This window comes from Plutella xylostella, chromosome 12, assembly GCF_932276165.1.
Source record: "Plutella xylostella chromosome 12, ilPluXylo3.1, whole genome shotgun sequence".
In the NCBI taxonomy this organism is placed as follows: Eukaryota; Metazoa; Arthropoda; class Insecta; order Lepidoptera; family Plutellidae; genus Plutella; species Plutella xylostella.
In genome coordinates, this window is record NC_063992.1 from 9,123,079 (window position 1) to 9,142,994 (window position 19,916).

The 19,916-nt window shown below is 36.8% G+C and overlaps 2 protein-coding genes across 6 annotated transcripts in view; both read right to left on the minus strand.

The window, feature by feature from the left end:
• The window catches only part of LOC105384707 (chitooligosaccharidolytic beta-N-acetylglucosaminidase), a 445,339-nt gene that overhangs the window by 403,902 nt on the left and 21,521 nt on the right, over positions 1-19,916 (minus strand). For 2 of the 5 annotated variants that reach the window (XM_048624346.1, XM_048624345.1), the window contains exons 14-16: positions 16,832-16,924; positions 15,639-15,786; positions 14,649-14,729 (exon numbers count right to left, since the gene is read on the minus strand). In XM_048624346.1, coding sequence (XP_048480303.1) covers positions 14,649-14,729; positions 15,639-15,786; positions 16,832-16,924 — 322 coding nt within the window. Of the gene's footprint in view, positions 1-10,254; positions 10,367-10,773; positions 10,855-14,648; positions 14,730-15,638; positions 15,787-16,831; positions 16,925-19,916 lie in introns of those variants that run through there. The other 3 variants (XM_048624348.1, XM_048624347.1, XM_048624349.1) reach the window with 3 other exon arrangements.
• Positions 1,022-8,976, minus strand: LOC105384717 (chitooligosaccharidolytic beta-N-acetylglucosaminidase). Its single transcript, XM_048624350.1, has 15 exons — positions 8,238-8,976; positions 7,790-7,920; positions 7,364-7,469; positions 6,893-7,056; positions 6,075-6,183; positions 5,815-5,936; positions 5,335-5,466; positions 4,977-5,082; positions 4,396-4,571; positions 3,412-3,510; positions 3,205-3,331; positions 2,722-2,814; positions 2,147-2,294; positions 1,587-1,678; positions 1,022-1,268 (listed from the first exon to the last, which is right to left on the minus strand). Exons 1-15 carry the CDS (start codon positions 8,371-8,373, stop codon positions 1,132-1,134), a joined length of 1,878 nt encoding a protein of 625 aa, XP_048480307.1. The 5' UTR covers positions 8,374-8,976; the 3' UTR covers positions 1,022-1,131.

A 19,916-nucleotide genomic window follows, 5' to 3' on the forward strand; every position in this document is an offset into this window, starting at 1 on the left:
ATCCCAAGGAATCTTGATGTTTACTCACAAAATTCACTTTGTATTTTTAAGGAATATAATTCCTAATGGCCACAGCTGGTAGTATTTTAACAGATATTTCCTAAATTCACTATTAATCCGATAATTAGGACCGCTCCGAATGGCAGCAACACGACAAAGACTGAAAACGACTGACATCTTGTCAAAGGAAAAATAACCTAACGTACAAAAAGGAGTATATTGAGTTCAATCTGCCCACATCCAAATATTAAAAGTGTTCGACCGGTATCGAACGTTCACCAATTTTGAGGAAATCTGACATAGTATAAATAAATACATACTGTACATGAATCCCTTTCCAAGTATGAATTTCTACCCCGGTTTATAAACGGTGACCCAATTATTGAACTCAACATTCATTATTTTATAAATCACGTTAAGTGTACCTAAGCACTATTATTATGTAACAGGGGCCCTATCGCGAAGTCAAAACGAAATATATGTACCTAATACATTTCCAGTATGAAAATCCTTGTCGAAACAAGTTTGTGATAGATACACATAGGTACTTTTTATCCTGGAATACGAGAACTATTTAAACCTCCCATGCGAAGCTAGTGCAGAATGTATATCTTTCGCGTGAAGTGGGGCTCGAGTCTAAATCGTCTGATTGTCCCGCCGCAGCCGCGCTTGCATGGCTCCTTTCCAAATCCCCACACTTGTCTTCTTCTAGCCTTTTATATGTCAGAATATCTTGTGGCATCGCCGCTAATGCTGGGAAAAAGGTACTCTCGCGTCTTTAGAATAGGTGACCACCCAAAGTTTAGTAGTGAATAAAATTGGGAGTTTGTGTTTTCCGTATGAAATCGTTTTGCTGCATTTAAGAGACTATCGATGTTTACATCGTGATGTACATTCTCATTTTAACTAAACGTCAATTTAATTGAAATAAGAAAAAAAATATGAACAAGGTAATAAATACATAGAAAAGATTTATAATTCAATTTTAGTCGATAACAATAATTATGAAATCAAACGAAGATTGTGTAACAAATCATATTATTATAATAAATGTAATTAACCATTCAGCAAAAATAAATCAGTCATTTCTTACTTTACTATGTAAGGTTTACTATAAATATTCAATAAGTACTAAAACGCTTTTTTAGCTAAAGTTCTCAGCTTGTTATAATATGAATCCGCGGTTTTAGCAATATTTGAGAGAATTCTACCGCCCCATAGTGCCAGCGTCGAATTTTCTTCTGCTGTTGTTGTTGGTCGTTTATATCCTGAAAACAAGTACGTCAATCATCATCAGCCCGTAGTCTTCCACTGTTCCCAAGTAGCGGCACAATACTCTGTCATCGGCCTTCCTCATCTAGCCACTACCGGCCACCTGTCTATGATCACTAAGGTGAACTAAGGTCGTTGTCTGTCTTAACCGACATTACTGTATAAAATGTACCGAATAAAATATTCACGTTAACGAAGGATTTTTATGGAGCTTTGTGAACAACCAATCAAAATTATGGACAACAAACAGTTTACTAACCAACACCGTACACACGTAGAAACCTAAGCAGGTAAGTTCGAAGGTAAGTTCATACCTGGAACCGGGTGGTTGCAGTAGGCTTCGTTTTGGAAGCACCACTCCGGCTTTACAGCTTCAGCCTGAACACCAATCTTCACCAAGCGGTCCCTGAAACAGGAATAAACTCAATGTACCATAATATTATTATTAGTTAACTATTATCGAAGCAACCCAGATAATGAGACGCAATATCTTTGGGGGGCATGCTTAAAAAACAGTATTTGTACGGACACGATGAGACGGACCCTATCCCCGACGGAAAAAGGGGGAGTTATAAATTTAACGTGTCTGTAATTTTGTGTGTATGTGTCTGTGGTAGTCTAGCTTCCAATCGCCTGAATCGATTTTCGTTATGGTTTTTATGGTCATAGTTAATGTTAACCCGAGTTTTCTTTGCCATGTTATGCGACTTTAGTGTTGAGTGTCGGGGCTTTGAACGTCGGTTAGGTAGGTTACACCATAATCAGTACTTATCACTAGCCACTATCCACAAAAATCAATTTTGGCATGCGCGAGCGTATGGCAAAAACCCTCCAGTCTTGGAGTCTATTAAAGTATGTAAGGCAATACACGCACCTCATCCGATAGAACCGGTCCTCTACATCAGTCCACTTGGCGTCAGGCTCTGCCCACACGCGCTCGGCGAAGGCACCAGCTCGCGGCCAGAGACGGCTGTCCAGAGCTGAGGCGTCCACTTGATCCGTCCATATAACTACTTCGCTACCTAGAAAAATGTAGGATGATGGATTTAGGGTGACTTCCACCGACCATTTCAACGTATTAAACGTATTGCTCGCAAGACAGCAATAGATTTAAAAAAGGTGCCTTTTCACCAGAGATGTCTATGCAGCTATCCCGCGATGATGTGAAATAAATCCTCTATTTTATGTGGTATGTGGCCAATGAATATGATTGGTGGCAACAAAACGCATCCATAGCAACGTAGTACAGCACATCTCTGGTGTTATTTGTACAAAGTTGCTTGTCGAAATTGATTCAACTGTAGCTCTAGATATTGTAGAGTAGTGCCAAGTGTCTCGGGTTCAATTCACAGCCAGCCCGATATTATTATTTTGAAAATATTGTTTCTAGGGCTATTTTCGGGCTGTGTGTCTGTATTGTATGATGGCTGATAAATTAACATAACTTACCTACAATTTGGTCTTCAAATGTGCCAGCCATGCGAGCGGGGCTATTCTCATACACCTTTTGCCAGGGAATAAATGGGGGGCATCTGTTGGCATCTACACAAATATTAAAAATCATTTATAAGATAATATACACAACATACATTATTATTCTAGCTACAAATATTCGATACGACTTATGAGTACCTAAGTAAAATTTAAAAAATGCAGTTTACCGTATTTTACATATTATTATTATACATAATTTGGGGTTCGGGCGCCTCTAGTGACAACTATCATGAAATCAATAAATGCACACATAGTTTATCATGTACTTCCTGTGGGTTGACTGTTAGAAAATGCTTAGTCCACCCTTTGTACACTTATTTATATATTTGTGCAATAAAGGATTTTTTTCCTTAACTATCGTAATTATATTCACTCAGCTCAGTGAAAACTTTTTCACGTTTAGATTGGTGAGGTATCTTAGCCCCATACTGTACTAACCTGAGTCAGCAGTCTTGATCCACGCGCTGAAGCCACAGTCCAGAAATAGGGCGTCTTGATTAGAAATTATCAACTTGTACCCTTTTTGTAGTAAATTCTTTATTTGTTGAGAATTCCCGGTGGCAACCTGAAGAAGAAAATTAAAATAATATGTGTCTAAAAAATTAATACAAAAATCTCATAAATTATGAATTATTTAGTACTTGCCTGAATAATGTGTTCCGTGATAGTCAAGTATTTCTCAACGAAGCTAGTATCTGTCAAATCACTCGTCCACAATATTATCGGAAGTTTTCTTCCGAAAGCCTGCAATAACAACATCCTTACCTACTGATTATGCTTGACTTAATCTAGGGTCTTTATTATATTTAAGTTTGGGTATCTCTTAACGTGATTTTATATCACTTCGTAAGCACGTACCTAGCAAAATTTAAATGCTTACGGTCTTATTCATAAAAAGTTACGGGAGACCTATAGGCCTGCTATAAGCAAATGTCAAAAAAACTTTATTCATAAACGATCAATAGCGCTAAAGAACTCTCCAACTGATTCGTAAAACCTTGATATGCTAAAGTTGGATGGACCCTACTATACACCTTCCGTAAACCTCCTCTTGTACAAAAACATGGCCGCCGGTCAACAGCTGTTCTGCTTTATTGACGATTTGACATTTGTTGTGAGTTAATATTTGCTGAAAATAAGTTGCCATGGTAACGTAAAAATTTTTTTTTTTTTTGTGGGTTTTGGCTTGGCCAACTGCGCCTTTAAACCAACGTAAACTTTTTTAAGTGCCGCGCCGTGGCTAACATAGATAATAGAGATTGATAAATGAATGAAAGTTTTCGCTATTTTTGTTTATGGTTTCGTCGGACCGGCAACTTAATAGGGTAAATGTCAAAATGTTTGGTCTGTGAAATCTATTAGCATCACTATAGTTATTGAAGGTTTACGGAACTATTATGAATAGAGATTTTTACGAAACCTCAAATAGTCTTAATGTGTTCCGTAACTATTGAGCTCAGTAAACCTACTTTAAGGTTTTTTTATGAATAAGACCGTTATTCTTGAGTTTTCTAGGCTATTCAACAAAATCAGTCCAACACTTTATAGCAATTTTTTTTATATCATAGGTTTTCGACACTATTTATTCTATTTTATTCTAGAAGCTTCTAGAGGCAGATAATCACGTACCTTAAACACTCTCTCTCTAGCCCTCGCCTGGAAGAGGTTCCATAGCCATATGTAGCTGGTCTCAGACAGCCCCCAGCGGCGGTCCAGCATGTACTGTTGGATCTGCTCCGAGGAGTTCCAGCACGACATGCTGATTTCCTGCCCGCCCATGTGGAACATGTCCGTTTGGAATGAATCTGGAAAATATACAGTCACGTGCAAAGAAAAGTTCCACCTGCCATTGACGTTTCATATTTCAGTGAAACTTTAGTTGAGAGTAGCTGTATGTACACCAGGCTAAAGAGATACCTGACCCCCCCTCTCAGTAGCAATGTCACTCTAAGAGGGGTCAGGTCCATGCGTAGGTTACTGTACCATCAAGGAAATGCTTTCTTGATTGTTAAACAATATTTATTTATTTATTAAACAATATGCAATTTGCAATGCGCAATTATTTGTGCAAGCGCATGTGTTTGTTAGTACCTTTGGTTTGTAGCGAACACGCAAACGGGCTTTTAGCGCTCCTAAGTTTTAAGGTTTGTGATAGTACATAGAAAATGCTATCTAAGGAAAAGTTCACCAATTTGTAAGGTGGTACCTACCTGCTATATCTCTGTAGAGGTCTTCTAAGACATCGTAAACTTCTTCGCTTATCGGATTCAATTGACCGCAAGGTGGCGTTTTGCAATAGTGGAACCAGCGTTCGGTCTGGCAAAATAAAGAAAATCATTCTCAATATAACTACTGACTGTTGGTTTGATAACAGATTTTAAGTAAGTACAACATAATCACTGTAATTGACGTAATTATAAACTTAAGGATAAATTACAGCATAGAACTTTCTTTGTAGCTTATACACAGGTGGCTGAAGACAAAGCCTTGTGGCGTTCCTCAGGGGAGGCCTAGGTATATCCTCATTCTTATGATTCTCTGCTCATTAGTTTGTTCCAGAATACGTACCTTGAAACATAGTAGCAGGTGGGGATCCCACCCTTCTCCCACGTGTCCTGGAGTGCTGATCTCTGGTATTATTCTGATGCCCCTAGCGGTGGCGTACTGAACTAAACTCTTTATCATCTCCTTTGTGTACACCTGCTTGAGGAATGTTTTCTTAGTAACGTTTCTTATTGCTACGTTTTTAGTTTAAACAGGAAAATAAGCTATTATTGAAAAGTACAAATTTTGGATGTTGTAAGCTTACCATATATTTTTTTCAATTTTCATTAAATTTATACGAAAAACCCACAAGAAAATATTACTTAATATAATTATTAAAATCCATGGTAGGTATTACATGGTACTAAATAAGTCAAAGTAAAAAAATGCAGAGGAATTGAGAAATATCTACGTAAAAGATGATGTAGGTACCAACAACACATCATACAAAAATGACTCACAATGAAATGAAGTGACATTAAATTTTATACTCGTATTCTTTACCTTTTTAGGGCTGTATGCACCGTTCCTCGACATATTCGGTCTTCTAGCAGACTCGAATGGAAAGCTGTGGCTGTCAGTGAGGTGCCAGTGGAGAGTGTTCAACTTCACTGTCGCCATCGCATCTAGAAATACAACGTTTTTAAAACTCAAAAGTCGATTTGCTGAAAAACAAAGCTTTGCAGAACGACATAGTCGCAATGTAGTCAGAGGATTTATACCTAGGTATACATATAGGTACTTAAAATGTTTTTACGTCTTACCTAAGGTCCTTTTAATTGTACTAATTGAAATATAATTTCTAGCTGTGTCAAGAAGGACGCTTCTGTACGGGTACATCGGCTGATCTTCAATGACTACGTCCCTTGTAATCTGAAACAGAAGATATTTAAGTGTACCTACTTATGAAGACGCTAAGGTGGTAACTCTTATCCACTGCTAAGGGAGTATTCTCCGATCAGCCCGACTGGGTAGCTACCCGACAGTTTTCTTTAATCCTAATCCTAACTAATATTATAAGTAAATGCGAAAGTAACTGTGTCTGTCTGTCTGTAACTCTTTCACGCCAAAACTACTGTACGGATTTGAATGAAATTTGGTATACTTACATATGGACTAGACCCTGAGAAAGAACATAGGCTACTTTTTATCCCGGGATTCCCACGGTAAAACTTTTTAAGGCGAAGCGAAGCTCGAGGGAACAGCTAGTAATTCATATTTGAACTAGGTACGATATAGATTCTCCAATTTCTTGAGGTCCAACACATTTTCTGCATATTTTGCTTTAGCGCCATCTGTTGGTTACCATCGGTACTTCGTGGCTTGGATAGGACGCCAAGCCTACAAATAGCTTTTATAATAGCCTTAAGTTTTCGAAACGCCTTCAAACCGAAGTTGTATTTTCATTCGATTGGCGGCGCTAGTGGGCTTTGGGTTTAACCCTACGGTTTAGAAAATTCTAGAGATGTGCTAGAGACTATACCCCTTATTCAAAGAACAATTTATTCATCGACAGAGAGGGACAAAACAGTTCCATTACAAAAACGTCCTATAACTTTTCTATGAATAAGGGGGTACGAACCAGTAAGTGATCCCTGATGTCGTCGTAAATGATGAGCTGACTGAGGGTCTCCAGGCCGTGGCGGACGCCGAAGAATGTATTCGCAGTGACACTGGCGTTGATGACGTCATCGTCCACGGGTTTTATAATGAGCTCATAGGACTCGTCCACTTCTAGCGAAAGTTCTGTAAATTACTTATTGTTTTATTGCCAGTGTGTTTCGTTTTTCTAAGTACTTAGGTAGGTACATTGAGTTATAAAGTAGTTACTTAGTTGTTTTTTTAAGTTTATTATTATTCTTTAAGTATCTGTTACAAACGCTTGGGCTGACCTAGGGTTAAACTAGAGCTTATTGCCATAGTAGGTATAGGATAAGCCAGTCAGATCGGTTGTCACTCACTGACTATCCAGGCTACGCTGGAAGTATATACCTAAGGTTAAGGTGGAGGCTCTTGGAATATCGAATAAGTTGTGCTCTAATTTTAATATTACCTTTTACGTAAGGGGTCCGGTTATTAACATAAATGTTGAGTGCCTTTCCTTTTCTCCGTGGGGTTGAACCTTCAGGAATAACTGATCTAACTAATTTACTGAATCGCTGTAAAAAGAAAATTGGTACCAATGCATAGAGTCATAAATCTACTAACCTAACTAATTAAGTATAAAATAAGGGCTCAATTTTAGAAGTAGGGTGTTATTATTTTTTATTGTCAGTTGTTTTATTGCACTGACACTCCATATTGTTCGTACCTATATTGTTAATCTAAGATAATCAGGTAGGTACAGTTGACTACGTCACTCGAGATGCATCTTTTCGTGTAACCTACAGAGTATATACATACTATAGAGTATAGACGGTATCCATAACCATTAATAATAGTAAAGTTTATCTCAGTACAAACAAAAATGTATACCTACTTCAGAAGCTTCTTCTAGAAGATCGTTCGATGGCCCACTCTTAGCTGAGACTATTGTAATGTTGTCCACATTTATTTTGGCCAGATGTGACCCAAGGTCCACCTCCCCTGTGGGCCGTGGCCACAAAATTCCTAAAATGTAGAACAAGCATAATTAGGAAATAATGTGGTGTAGGTAATAGTAGGTATGATGACCATGTTAGTGACCATAACTGCTTTGCTGAAGGTCCTGGGTTCGATCCTTGGCCAGGGCAGATATTTTTTCAAATACAGATATTTTTACTCGGGTCTTTGGTGTTAATATGTATATCTAGACTTATCTATGTATCTGTGTATATAATAATATTATATCAGCTGTCGGATACCCATATGACAGGCTCTGCCCAGTTTGGGGTGTGGTCGTGTCTGAGATGTCCCCATATACCATATATTAGTATTATAATACAAACCAAAAGGATTGCAGAACATCTTGCAAGAATCCAGCGTTAAGGCCCCCTCCTCACTGCTGCTGGCAGTCTTGTAGCATTTGCCGTTGTCACAAGCCCAAGACCTTATTGTATTTGGATGAGAGGGTGTAGTGTGCATGCTAAAACATACATACAGACAAATAGAGAACCTCCTCCTTTTTTCGAAGTCGGCTAAAAAAAGGTATTTTTTTTATCTCAGGGAATGTTTTTTTTTTCAACTTCTTCGTCGTATTTTCGTCGTTAGTTAACAAAAAAAATGTAGAGGGTAGAATATTCTGTCGATGTAAGTAGGTAGGTAATAAGGTACACAATCTTGCTGTATTTTTATGAAAATAATAAAATAAAACTTACCCTTGTATTACGTAGAATATTAATAGAATAATTAACTTGGTCACTCCACTCATTTTAAAATAACCTACTTAAATAATAGTTATTGGTTTATTTGAAATTTATATTATTATCTACAGTTTACTGCTATCACACGATCACTTCTTTCAAAAACGATTTAGAAATTGGTGTATTAAAATTGATGATATTAATTTAAAAATAAGTGGTTATTCTAAACAAACTTTCCTAGTTTATCTGTTCAATAGATATATGAAAGAACAATAGAGAAAGGAAGCATAAAAATAACAAAAACAATTATTAGATTTAGTGATGCCATAGAGGGAAGTAACGAGCCATATAATATTAGGCATTGTTGAATAATTTTATATTTTTGTTTTTAAAATTATAATTTTGATCAGGTAAGTAGGTACTTTGTCTAGCTAGATAAGCTTCTGGTTACAATGACGCACCCGCATGACTCTAGGTTGCTTAGTCGAGTCAAAGAAGCGCGCATCTCCATGTTTTCTACAGGGTGTTGCAAAAAGGGTATACTAAGCCGAAAGGGGCTGACTCAGGGGGGCATTCCCGAACAAACTTTGTTCTACGACTTTTGCAAATACACGAAAAAACTAATTCCTTTTCCATAGAAACTTTGTTGGTCACGTGCCTTTTTACTATGGAGAGCGAATATTTTTTTTGCGGATTCAAAAACTCTTAGGTAATTAGAACAAAAGTTGTTCAGAGTGGCCCCCTGATTCACCCCCTTTCGGCTTAGTATACCCTTTTTGCAACACTCTGTATATACGATATACCTACATATACCCCCCCTTCGACGCTCACTGAAGCAGTCGAGGCGAAGGCGCAGCGGCGGCGACGCGGGCGTGGCGAGGCGAGGCGAAAACGTCAAAAAATCTCAAAGATAGAGGGACCTACTGCAATAATCTGCATGTATGCATAAATGATAATAATGCATCTACCGGTAAGTACTGATGTGTTGATTGTGAAAGCACAAATTTTAATTTTATCCCTGTCAAACTATTCACTTTGCCAGTGGAAAATTAGATTTATAAGATCGCTTATAGAGATGAATTTTATATGACAGCTAGGGCATGCAATACCGGATAAATTATCAATACCGGTATTGAGTTCCGGTATTATAACTCAATACCGGTATTATACTTCATTATAATAAATGGCATATATTGTTAAAGGTCGTAGGTATAGGACCAAATTAAACAAGAAAAAGCAATAAAATTGAGTTTTACTTACAACAATTGAGTATTAGAGTTTAAATTTTAGAATATATATTTTTTTACATTTGGTGTTCGTTTACTCATGGACATCAGTAAATTTCCAACGTCCGACAACTGCATTAAACGGTTGGAAACAAGTGGGCTTTCATAGTATATAGGAACTTTAGGAACACAAGGCTAACTATATCTTAATTAATCGCTTTATTTACAGCCTAAAAAAGTCCGATTCCGGTATTGAAAGTTAATACCGGTATTGAAAAAAGCGTAATTTTTTTCCGGGATCCCGGTATTGCATGCCCTAATGACAGCACAGCACTAACATTAAAATTTGTGCTTTCAGAATCGGCATCATTATATAAAGAATTATGTAATATTTAGGCTAAATAGGAAATTGTTTTACCAAATAAAAAAACTATTTATTATTCTTAACAGCCTTTTAATGGAAAACATCCCTTACTTATTAAGTTAACCGACCACCATAAGCAACCCAGCATTATTGCATGCATGATGTATGGCGGTGTTAAATTTTCACTGAAACCGAAAAGAAAACTGAAGTAAAAATTTTGAAATATAACACCCGTATTTATAAACAAGTAAGTGATTACTTGAGTAAAAGTAGATACTCAATACTTAACAATTTTCAAGTAATGGCTTGAAGTTAGACCTGTCGATTCCGATAATAAAACTTAGTACTGAAGAATTTTAGCTTCAAGTAGGTAATTACTTAATTAAGAAATTACTTAGCAACAAGTAATAACTTCTTTATAAATACGGGTGTAAAGTCATTAGAACGGTTTCAGACTTATGTAGGTAGGTATTTTAAATCGAAAAAGTAAAGTAAAAGAAGTTTGAAACTGCCCTTAGTTCACTATCGAATTAATTACAGTAATTTTAATGATGGCGATGAACGGGTGATGCATTTTATTGAATTAACTTACAATGACTGAAGCGACGATGCACCGCCTTCGCTAAAACGCCAAAGTTCTTGGGTTAGATAGCCGTCTGGAGCGGATATTGCTCTAGAATATGCCAGAAACATGGAAATAGGCTCGCGAAAACAGGTTAAATGCAGGGTTAGTAATACAACTGAGCTTAATATAAGAAACTACAAAGGTACAGTAGATCTTTGCTCATTCTGTATTTGCGATAATGAATTCGAAAATACATAGGTCAATTCAATATGGGTGATAGTGGAGTTTTAAACAGATTTGCTATGAATCCTAAGCTGGGTCCAGACATGTATCCTTTGAGCGATCCTATCACCGTATCCGATAACCGTATCTGCGTATTGTATCAAGCGCCATATCAAGTTGAGGACGCCTCCGATTTGCTCTATATTCGTATCTTCACATTAGTCATAATTCCTTTGATGATCGGACAAAAACCGACACGACATGGGACGGGCCGTATCATATCTGCGTATCGAGATCGCGTATCATTAACCGTCCACATATGCAATCATGATACGCGACGACGATACGGATACGGTGATCGGATCGGGCAAATGATTCATGTCTGGACCCGGCTTTAAGTGTCTATGCAGTTTTCGAGGGTTCCACTTATCTGGTCTAATCTTTATTGTCCAAAACTCATTTCGCATAGCTCGTATGGCCTGAACTTTTTTGTCCCATTTATCACTTTACCAAAATATTTATGTGGCCTAATGGTGCTTACATAGAGAGGCAGGCTCCCTGTTAGGTACAGGGAGCCTGCCTCTCTATGTAAGCACCTGTACCGGTAACCTGATTATGCGAAAGCGCTCACTCACGGAGCATTTCCCGGATTTTTAAATGTCATGAGCGCTTTCGCATAATGAGGTTACCGGTACAGGTAGGTACAGGGAACCCGATTCTCTATGTAAGCACCCTAAGACTCGTTTCGGCTAGGTCATAAACGTAATGTAAAAGAATCGCCTTTCATTTCTTCTGTCGCGAACGCCTCGCCTGGTTGACATAAAAAAAGAAAGGCGATCCCTTTTGTGCTGTGAAATATTCGAGGTTTAGTTTTCCAAAAATTATTTTCATGTACTTAGTAATATTGTTTTTCATAGTATTATATTTATAAAATAAAATATTTAAGTAGTACATACTGTACAAATTGAGGTGGTTTTATCCTTCATTCGGAAAATCACGAATCGAAGATGATAAATTTTAAACCACGTGGGATCGAAAGCTAAAGATGGCAGGTGTGACGATGAGCAAAGCGGAGCGTGTTAGGTAGCACATGTTCGTCAAAAACAAAGCGAAGCGGAGCGAAGAGGAGCGGAGCGTCACCCACGTAGATGGTCATGGAACTATACAATATTATTGATTTGATCTAGGCACCAGTTTCCGCTATGTGTGGAGGCGCTCTATTAAGCCGGCGCCAGACATGTGATCAAAGTTTGAACACACTACAAAGTCGCGAAGTGTGGCACTGACATTTGCGTAGGTATTTGTGCAAAGTTTGAACACGTCTTTGTAGTTTGCCATGTCTTGTCGGTTTTTCCGCGCAAATCAAAGTAAACAAAGTTCAAAGTTTGTGCAGCCTGCCATACTTGTTGCAGTGTTTAGTATCGCGTGTGCAGTTGACCAGAGCAGTTGTATTTTGTTTGTTTAGCGTCAATAATGGAGTGGAGTACCTAATACTTCAAGCAGAACCCTCAATATGGAATCCGAAAAAAAGGGATCATTAAAATCGAAACCTGGTAATTGACGCATGGATTAGAATAAAAAATAATTTGAATGTATATAAAAATTAAAGGCACTCATATAATAAAACAGAGTGACGAAGTCAACAAAATCGTCGTCCATTCTGTCAACGATCTTTGCTGTAACTGTGTCCCCAAAGCATTTGAAAACAAGTCTGGCAGATACTATTTGTGACTATTTGTGCACATAAAGCTTATTCAAAGTTTGGAAAAAGTGTGCTCAAACTTTGATCACCATGTCTGGGGCCGGCATTAGAGTGAAAGACAAACGAATATTAATACGTTGTTTATTAAGCCTAAGCATTATTAGGACATTCAAGATTTTGCCATTAGGCAATATAAAATTATTTGATATTAGTATTTACTAACAGAGATTATGTCATAAGATTTAAGGCCAAACGTTACTACGTAATCCAAGATTAGGGTAATAAATCTTAGGCCATAAAGGTTGTTGTTTTTTTGATAGAAACGACTGAGTAATCTGAACGTTCACTTCATAATTAAATTATTTACCTGCATAAAGAGCTAAGATTAGCCAAGGGCAAGGGTCTGTTTTACGTGTCTGGATTACCTTACAAGCCCCTACCGCACCTACATTCGAACATTTTTTATGTTAGTTATGATTCTAGAACAATATCAGCAATCCAGTGCACCACCTGTTTCTATTCTACTACTTAACACACAAAACAGAGATAAAAGCTGTGTGTATATAAATGTACCACATCGCTGGATCACTTATACAAGGTTAAACTACCTAATAAATTAAAATTTTGCATAGATATAAATAAGTGTTATGAAACATAAATTTGTTACAATAACTTTGTAATAGTGAGCTAGCGAAACAGTGACACTCAGATTAAGTATTCACATTTTTTAATTTGCAGTCTTCACTTACGTCGTACGTTATCTAAGTGAGTATTTTTAAATTAAGATAAAGGATTAAATTAGGCAGTTACTCAGCCACGTACAATATAATAGACCACTAATCTTGTTTGATGATAAAAGCGATGTTTCTACTCTTACTGTACCTACTATTGGAATTAGCCAGCGTCAAAATGTCTCTATAGGTATTAAATTTTTTATTTATATTTTAAAAAACATAATATCAACCCTTTCACAGAATTGGTAAGGCCATAGTGTACAACAGTACATTTATTATACTATTACTTACTGACTAATTTATAAAAGGCGGGTAATTTCATACGACAGTAAAATCATTTTATTGTTTTAATGATAAAAGGTCACTTTGTTGAGAAATTTCATAATGACTTGAATATATTTTTTTTTTATAAAATACACCCGCTATTTATAATTTCCTTAATTTAATGGTATTAAAACAGTTCTACGTTTTGTGACAATAATTTATTTTATTTGTGACAATGGCATGACATGTTATGTAAGGGCATTTTGGTATTCGTGCAATGTTAGGCCGTATACAGAAAGAAAGCAAGCGCTTATGTTAATTAATATGGATATTTTTCCAGTGCTTATCAGCGCTGATTCGGATAAGTATAAAAAAGTAAGCGCTTATAAGTTTCCAGTTGTTTTCTGCTCAACATTGCACGAAGTGTCCAATTTACCTGTTTGACATGCAAGTGCTCTCTATCTTTGCTCATGGTCGCACCCTGTATCGGTTTGATCTCAGAGCCTTTAAATGGTTTAGTAATGTTGCTACCACTATAAGTATCATCTACAGGCGCTCTGAGGGTCTAGGGCAGGTTTGATAGTTTTTAAAAACTTTAAAAGTTTAGGTTTTCACGTATACAAAGCAGCGCCTCTAGCGGAAACTATATGAATCTTTTGACAGGTAATGATATGCAGAATAAAACTTTACCCTTTTTTCGTTTTTTTTTTAATTGTAAAACCTGTACTAGAGTCTCTGGTACTCTACTTAATTTAATGTGGAGTCAGTATTTTTGATACTCATGCAGTATTTTTGTGATCTAATCAATTTATTTGCATCGTATGTGAGGAAATGTGCATTACACATTATGACTTTTTCTGCAACTTAATTTGAGATGAAGTAGGTAATTTATTTATTTTGATGTGCAATTAATAACATCCTTTTGTAAAATACAAGCTGATATACACAACGGTAGCTGACATACACACATACACATTTACCTATGGCAGTAGCCTTCGTTCTGGTAGCACCATTCTGGTTCGATGGAATCGGCTTGCACGCCAAGGGAAACCAGGCGATCCCTGAAACAGACATCAATGGTATTATTGCATATACATAAAAATGGGCACGGTTATAACAGTTAAGTATTTGGCAGCCTGAGAAAAGATAACCGATGGGGTAAACGTGTTCTGCCCCCCTACTCTTGAAAGGCAATGTATTGCGTCTGTCTTGTGTTCCCGAGATAAAAAAAAATCATAAATTCTCTTCAAAGGCGTTTTTAAAAAAAGTAAAAATACTAATATGATCACTGGAGTGGAGACCGCGTCTAGTTAAACGTAGTGTGGGGCGCCCTCCGGCTCGAGGGGGTAATGATTGGATGCGGAAATCTATACACGTTAGAATGGCGGTGGTTGGATTATTGAATTCAGATGCTGCGGCCTATAATCAAGCAGTGGATGATTTTTGGCTGATATTCCACTTGCCCGAAGCCGTCGCCTTGCTCGACTACTACCTACCTAATGTCTACAATGTAATAAGGTTCAAGGATTACCGTATGTGAAGCATCCTCGTCTCAACTTTTTTCGTAGAACGTTCGAAGCCACGACCATAGTAATATGGTTTAAGGTGTGTCGTATTAGAAATACATACTCTTGACCGTTGGCCTGCAGACCAATGTGCTTCTACCTAATGGCTATACACTCTTGGCTCTTGTCAAGAGCATTTATTTATACCCAACGGATATAGTAATATGGTTCAAGATTCACTGTATGTGCAGCATTCTTTGCTAGAAACCCACCATCCAGCACGCTGCTGTTTTCCTTCTCTAACCAATAGCACTTCTATCTATAGCAACGATTACCAGAGCTCTTTGTGCGTGTATCATAAATGCAGCATCCTCTCCTCCTCTTACTCCTAGCCTGGGCCCGTCCAATACGCTGGTGTCTACCTTCTCAGACCTATTTGCTACAGTAAGAAGGTTCTAGAATCACCGTATGTGCAGCATCCTCTGCTCGACCTGCTCGAAGCCGTCTCCGGGCTCGGCCCACAGGCGCTCGGCCATGGCGGCGGCGCGCGGCCACAGGCGCCCGTCCAGCACGCTCGTGTCCGCTTGCTCAGACCACAGGGCTGCCTCCGCACCTGGGATAAGTAATTATAATGGAGGTTAGGGGCTATGTTGACAACAGGAGGATTGAAGTGTAGATACCTACCGTCAGCGGCCACAATGCTTTCTTAGATACTTACTCGTATTTACGAAAATGTTGCCATCGTTGGTGCAAACTGGCCTTCAGCAAATAACGCCAATGTTAATTTTTCATACGGGGATTACAGTCGTCAGTGCATTATGTATGTATGAATGTAAATTTTCATTCACCACAATAATAATAAAAAAAAAAACATATTAATCGAGTGGCTGCGGACGTTTGACTATGAGGGTCTCGAGAATCTAATAAGCAAGAAGTTGTAGTGTCGTGCTTGTTTAACTTCTTTGCATACTTATATTGTATACATATTTAAGTAATTTCTTGTACTCACTTAGAAAAGCTCAGAACTGTTAGTTTGTTTTGTTATGTATAATTTTATAGAGAGTGCTGTTGTTCTTACCTATAATTAAAGTAAAGATAATTACATATACCTATGTACATTACATACAATCGCAAATTATTGTTATACCTACCACAAAATATTGTCAAAATGAGATTAAATTACTTTTTATTTAATTTTGCATGTATGCATGTTAATTATAATTAAACTAACTTTGTTAAATTGTTTAGTTACCATATTAATTTAATTTAAATAAAAATTTAATTTTGCATGTATGCATGTTAATTATAATTAAACTAACTTTGTTAAATTGTTTAGTTACCATATTAATTACTTTTTATTATAATTAATTATTCATAGAGCGTCAAAACTTCTGTACAATTTCTGGGAAGGCACTGACTCCTGACATACAGGTGCTCCTAGTTTAGGAGTCAGGGCGTCACCATTTAAGTTAAGTTTTTATTGCACAATAAAATTATGTTTATGTTTATGTTTGTTTATAATAAACCTTATTTATTTTAATTCCGTTAGCTGGCCAGCTTGGCGTAATTCGCAGACTGCCAAGAGTTTGACAATACGTCACTCGATACTTTTGAGCACCTAAAAGTTGTCTGAAAATGCGTTTTAGGTACCTACTTACCTAGGATTTGTTTCTCGTGTCCGATAGCCATGGAGGCGGGGCTGTTGAGGTAGATCTTCTGCCAGCCGATGTAGGGAGAGCACCAGTTGTTGCCTGAAAAATAATAAGTACAGTGAAACCTGGATAAGTGAGAAACCTCCATAGCTGGAACTCATGCTGATGTCCCAACACTTTCGCACTGAATTACCTCTGTTAGTGGGACGAGGTAAGCCTCTATAACTGGGATTTGTTCTTTGAAATAACCTGTATTCTCACCTCTATTAATGGAACCCTCTGTAAATGAGACAGATATTATTTATTTATACCTGTATATCTCCCAAGTAACATTTTTGGTTTTAGAAAGGTTTTGAAAAGGTTCTAGAACCTTTGTATGGAAATCAACTCGTGAGACTTAGAAGGCTCGATAACCTTATATTAACCTTATATTAACCTCCTGAGTGCAAAAAGGGCCCACGTTTTAGAACCTTTCTGAGAGCTACAGCATAACCTATAGCTCAAACCCAGATCCTTTTGAACTACTTACACAGAACCTAAATAAAACCTTCACAACCTTAATTTAACGTTAACATAACCTTGGAAGACAGCTTTTAAGTTCTAAATTAGTCCTAGATGTAACTCTACTATAACTTGTAACACATTTGATGGACATTTGTAATGCCTTTCCAATACTCTCGGGTTTTAAAATGTTTCTGTGTAAGATTTTATAATAATTATAATAAATGGCGCCATTACTTGACACTTTCCAAGACTCAAAATGGCTAACTTGTAAGTGTTGTATTAATAAAAATATAGTAAGTAGTTAGGCTGAAGTCAGGAAATATGAAAACTTTGTGCGACTAGCACTTTATTGTGATACTTTCGGATAATAGTTCTGTATAAGTGACGGGCCTTTTGTAAATAATAAATTTGAAGATATTTTAATTAAAAAAAATAGATAATATTTTATGTTTGGTGTAAAGTTATATTAGAAATAAAAGTACTGTCTATATAAAAAACATATATTTGGATTAGTATAGCAAACGCTGCTGAATTTTCCCCTAATTAATTAAAATGTATCTTTTTGCTAAGTATTTTTCTTATTTCAGTGAAAAAATATGGCGGCCGTTAGGAAATTACTAAAAAGCATTAAACATATTTTGAGGATGCCTATAAAGCTTTAAAATATTCTTGAAGGACTTAAATCATGCCTTTAGCTTATAGCCAGTGCTTAATGATTTTGGTTTTCACCAAGTAGTCCTAATTTGTTTGCCTAGACAACTCTCATCAACCTAAAGGTTTCAGATAGGTTTTTAAAAATACTTATAAGTGATTTCAATATTCCATAACTTTATGGTTGTATCAACGTTAAAAATTTAACCTTAAGCTCTCACTTTAGCATAATGCTAGCTTTTCTAGAACTTTTTCAGGAGTCTACGACAACTATAAGATCCTAGAACTATATGCTCTTGAAATACATGTTAAAATAACGTTAATATAAACTCTTATCAGCAGCTCCAAGGTTGTATTAATAAACAATTAGTTTTAGGACTTAGTAATCATTCTCAAGTACTCAATATGACCAGATAGCAAAGCATTAACCTTTTCACAACCCTTATAAAACCTAATGGCATTTCTTACAACCTAAGCTCGAAAGAAATGTTACTTGGTTGAGTCAGTGGGTAAGTGGAATACCTCTTTAAGTGAAACGATATTGCAGGACCCTTGAAGTCTCACTTAACCAGGTTTCACTGTATTATGTTTCCTAAGAGACTGTTTGAGTGTATGACTGAGATGTAGATTTTAGGGCCGATTTTTCAATGCTCAGATAGACAGATAGATAGCGTTTATTCGACAGATAGCGAAATATTACATTTTTCAAATTTCAGATAGAACTTATTCGTCCAATAACTCAGTTAACTGGAGAATAAATCTATCTGCTGCTTGGGCCGCCAGATAGGGCTTATTCGATTGATAATTTGACATTTGAGGTTATTGTAAGCTCTTTTTTGCGTTTATACCAATTCTAAACTACCGAGCGCAGAGAATAATCGTCCTTTTCAATGGATATTTTCGATGATATTGATGATATGGCGATCGAAGAAGAGGCAGTAATGAACGAATATATTAATCCATTTGAAAGGAAAGTCACAGTCGTCAAAACGAGGCCTGATCATAATAGTATGGGTGATGCAAAAGAATTTAATCGCCGAAAGGCACCAGACTAGAAACATTATGTTGATTTATTTTCAATCATTAATTTTATAAAACAGGAATGTAGCAGCACTTACTTCATAAAAAAATATTAAGGTACATATAGTTTTTCATTTTACGATAAGTAGGTAACCGACTGCTAAAGGCTGAGGAGAAAATAGAGAAACCATCCAGTACTTGATAATAAAACATAGGTGTTATAATTATTTATTTCAGTTTTTATTTGTTAATTCTAAATTAAGGATATGTTGAATGGTAATGTTGGAGCAAATGCTTAAGGGCCCGTACAGGGTGACGTGCCGCGCCAATTTTGGGTTTTCAATGCTCTTCACACAGCACACGCAGTGACACGCACACATGTAAGTTTGCACAGTGGGTCGATAAACTTTTACTCGCCAACTTTATTGACAATTATGTTCAAGTACATTTTGGGTGATTTTAGGGTAAGTAAGTATAATTCTTGCTTACACTGGTAGGCACCAGGAAAGAGTAGAAATTAATAGGGGTGCCACTTTACTCTATACTCGGAACCCGATTAGCTTTCTCAAACAAATGTGGTATTTACTTGTAGAAAGGTAACTACAAGTATTAAAGTGTAGATAATAAGTTTCGGGCATCCTCCAGCCAACTGAACCCCGACGACAAAGCAAAGTAAATACACAGTGTCGCAAAAGGGCTATACTAAGCCAAAAGGGGATGACTCAAGGGGTCATTCTGAACAACTTTTGTTCTAAGAGATTTGCAACTTCGCGAAAAAAAATATTCGTTTTCCATGGTAAAAAGTCACATGTTCAACAAAGTTTCTATGAAAAAGGTTTTTTTTTGTTAATTTCCAAAACTCGTAGAGCAAAAGTTCAGAATGACCCCCTGTCTTACTCCTTTTTACCCGACTGCC

Coding starts and splice junctions, on each gene's coding strand:
- LOC105384717 (XM_048624350.1), bottom strand. CDS start 8,373: ATGCACACTACACCCTCTCATCCAAATACAATAAGGTCTTGGGCTTGT. Junction 2,295..2,721: donor ATTTGAAGACCAAATTGTAG/GTAAGTTATGTT, acceptor ACATTTTTCTAG/GTAGCGAAGTAGTTATATGG. Junction 1,269..1,586: donor CTGCAACCACCCGGTTCCAG/GTATGAACTTAC, acceptor ACTTGTTTTCAG/GATATAAACGACCAACAACA.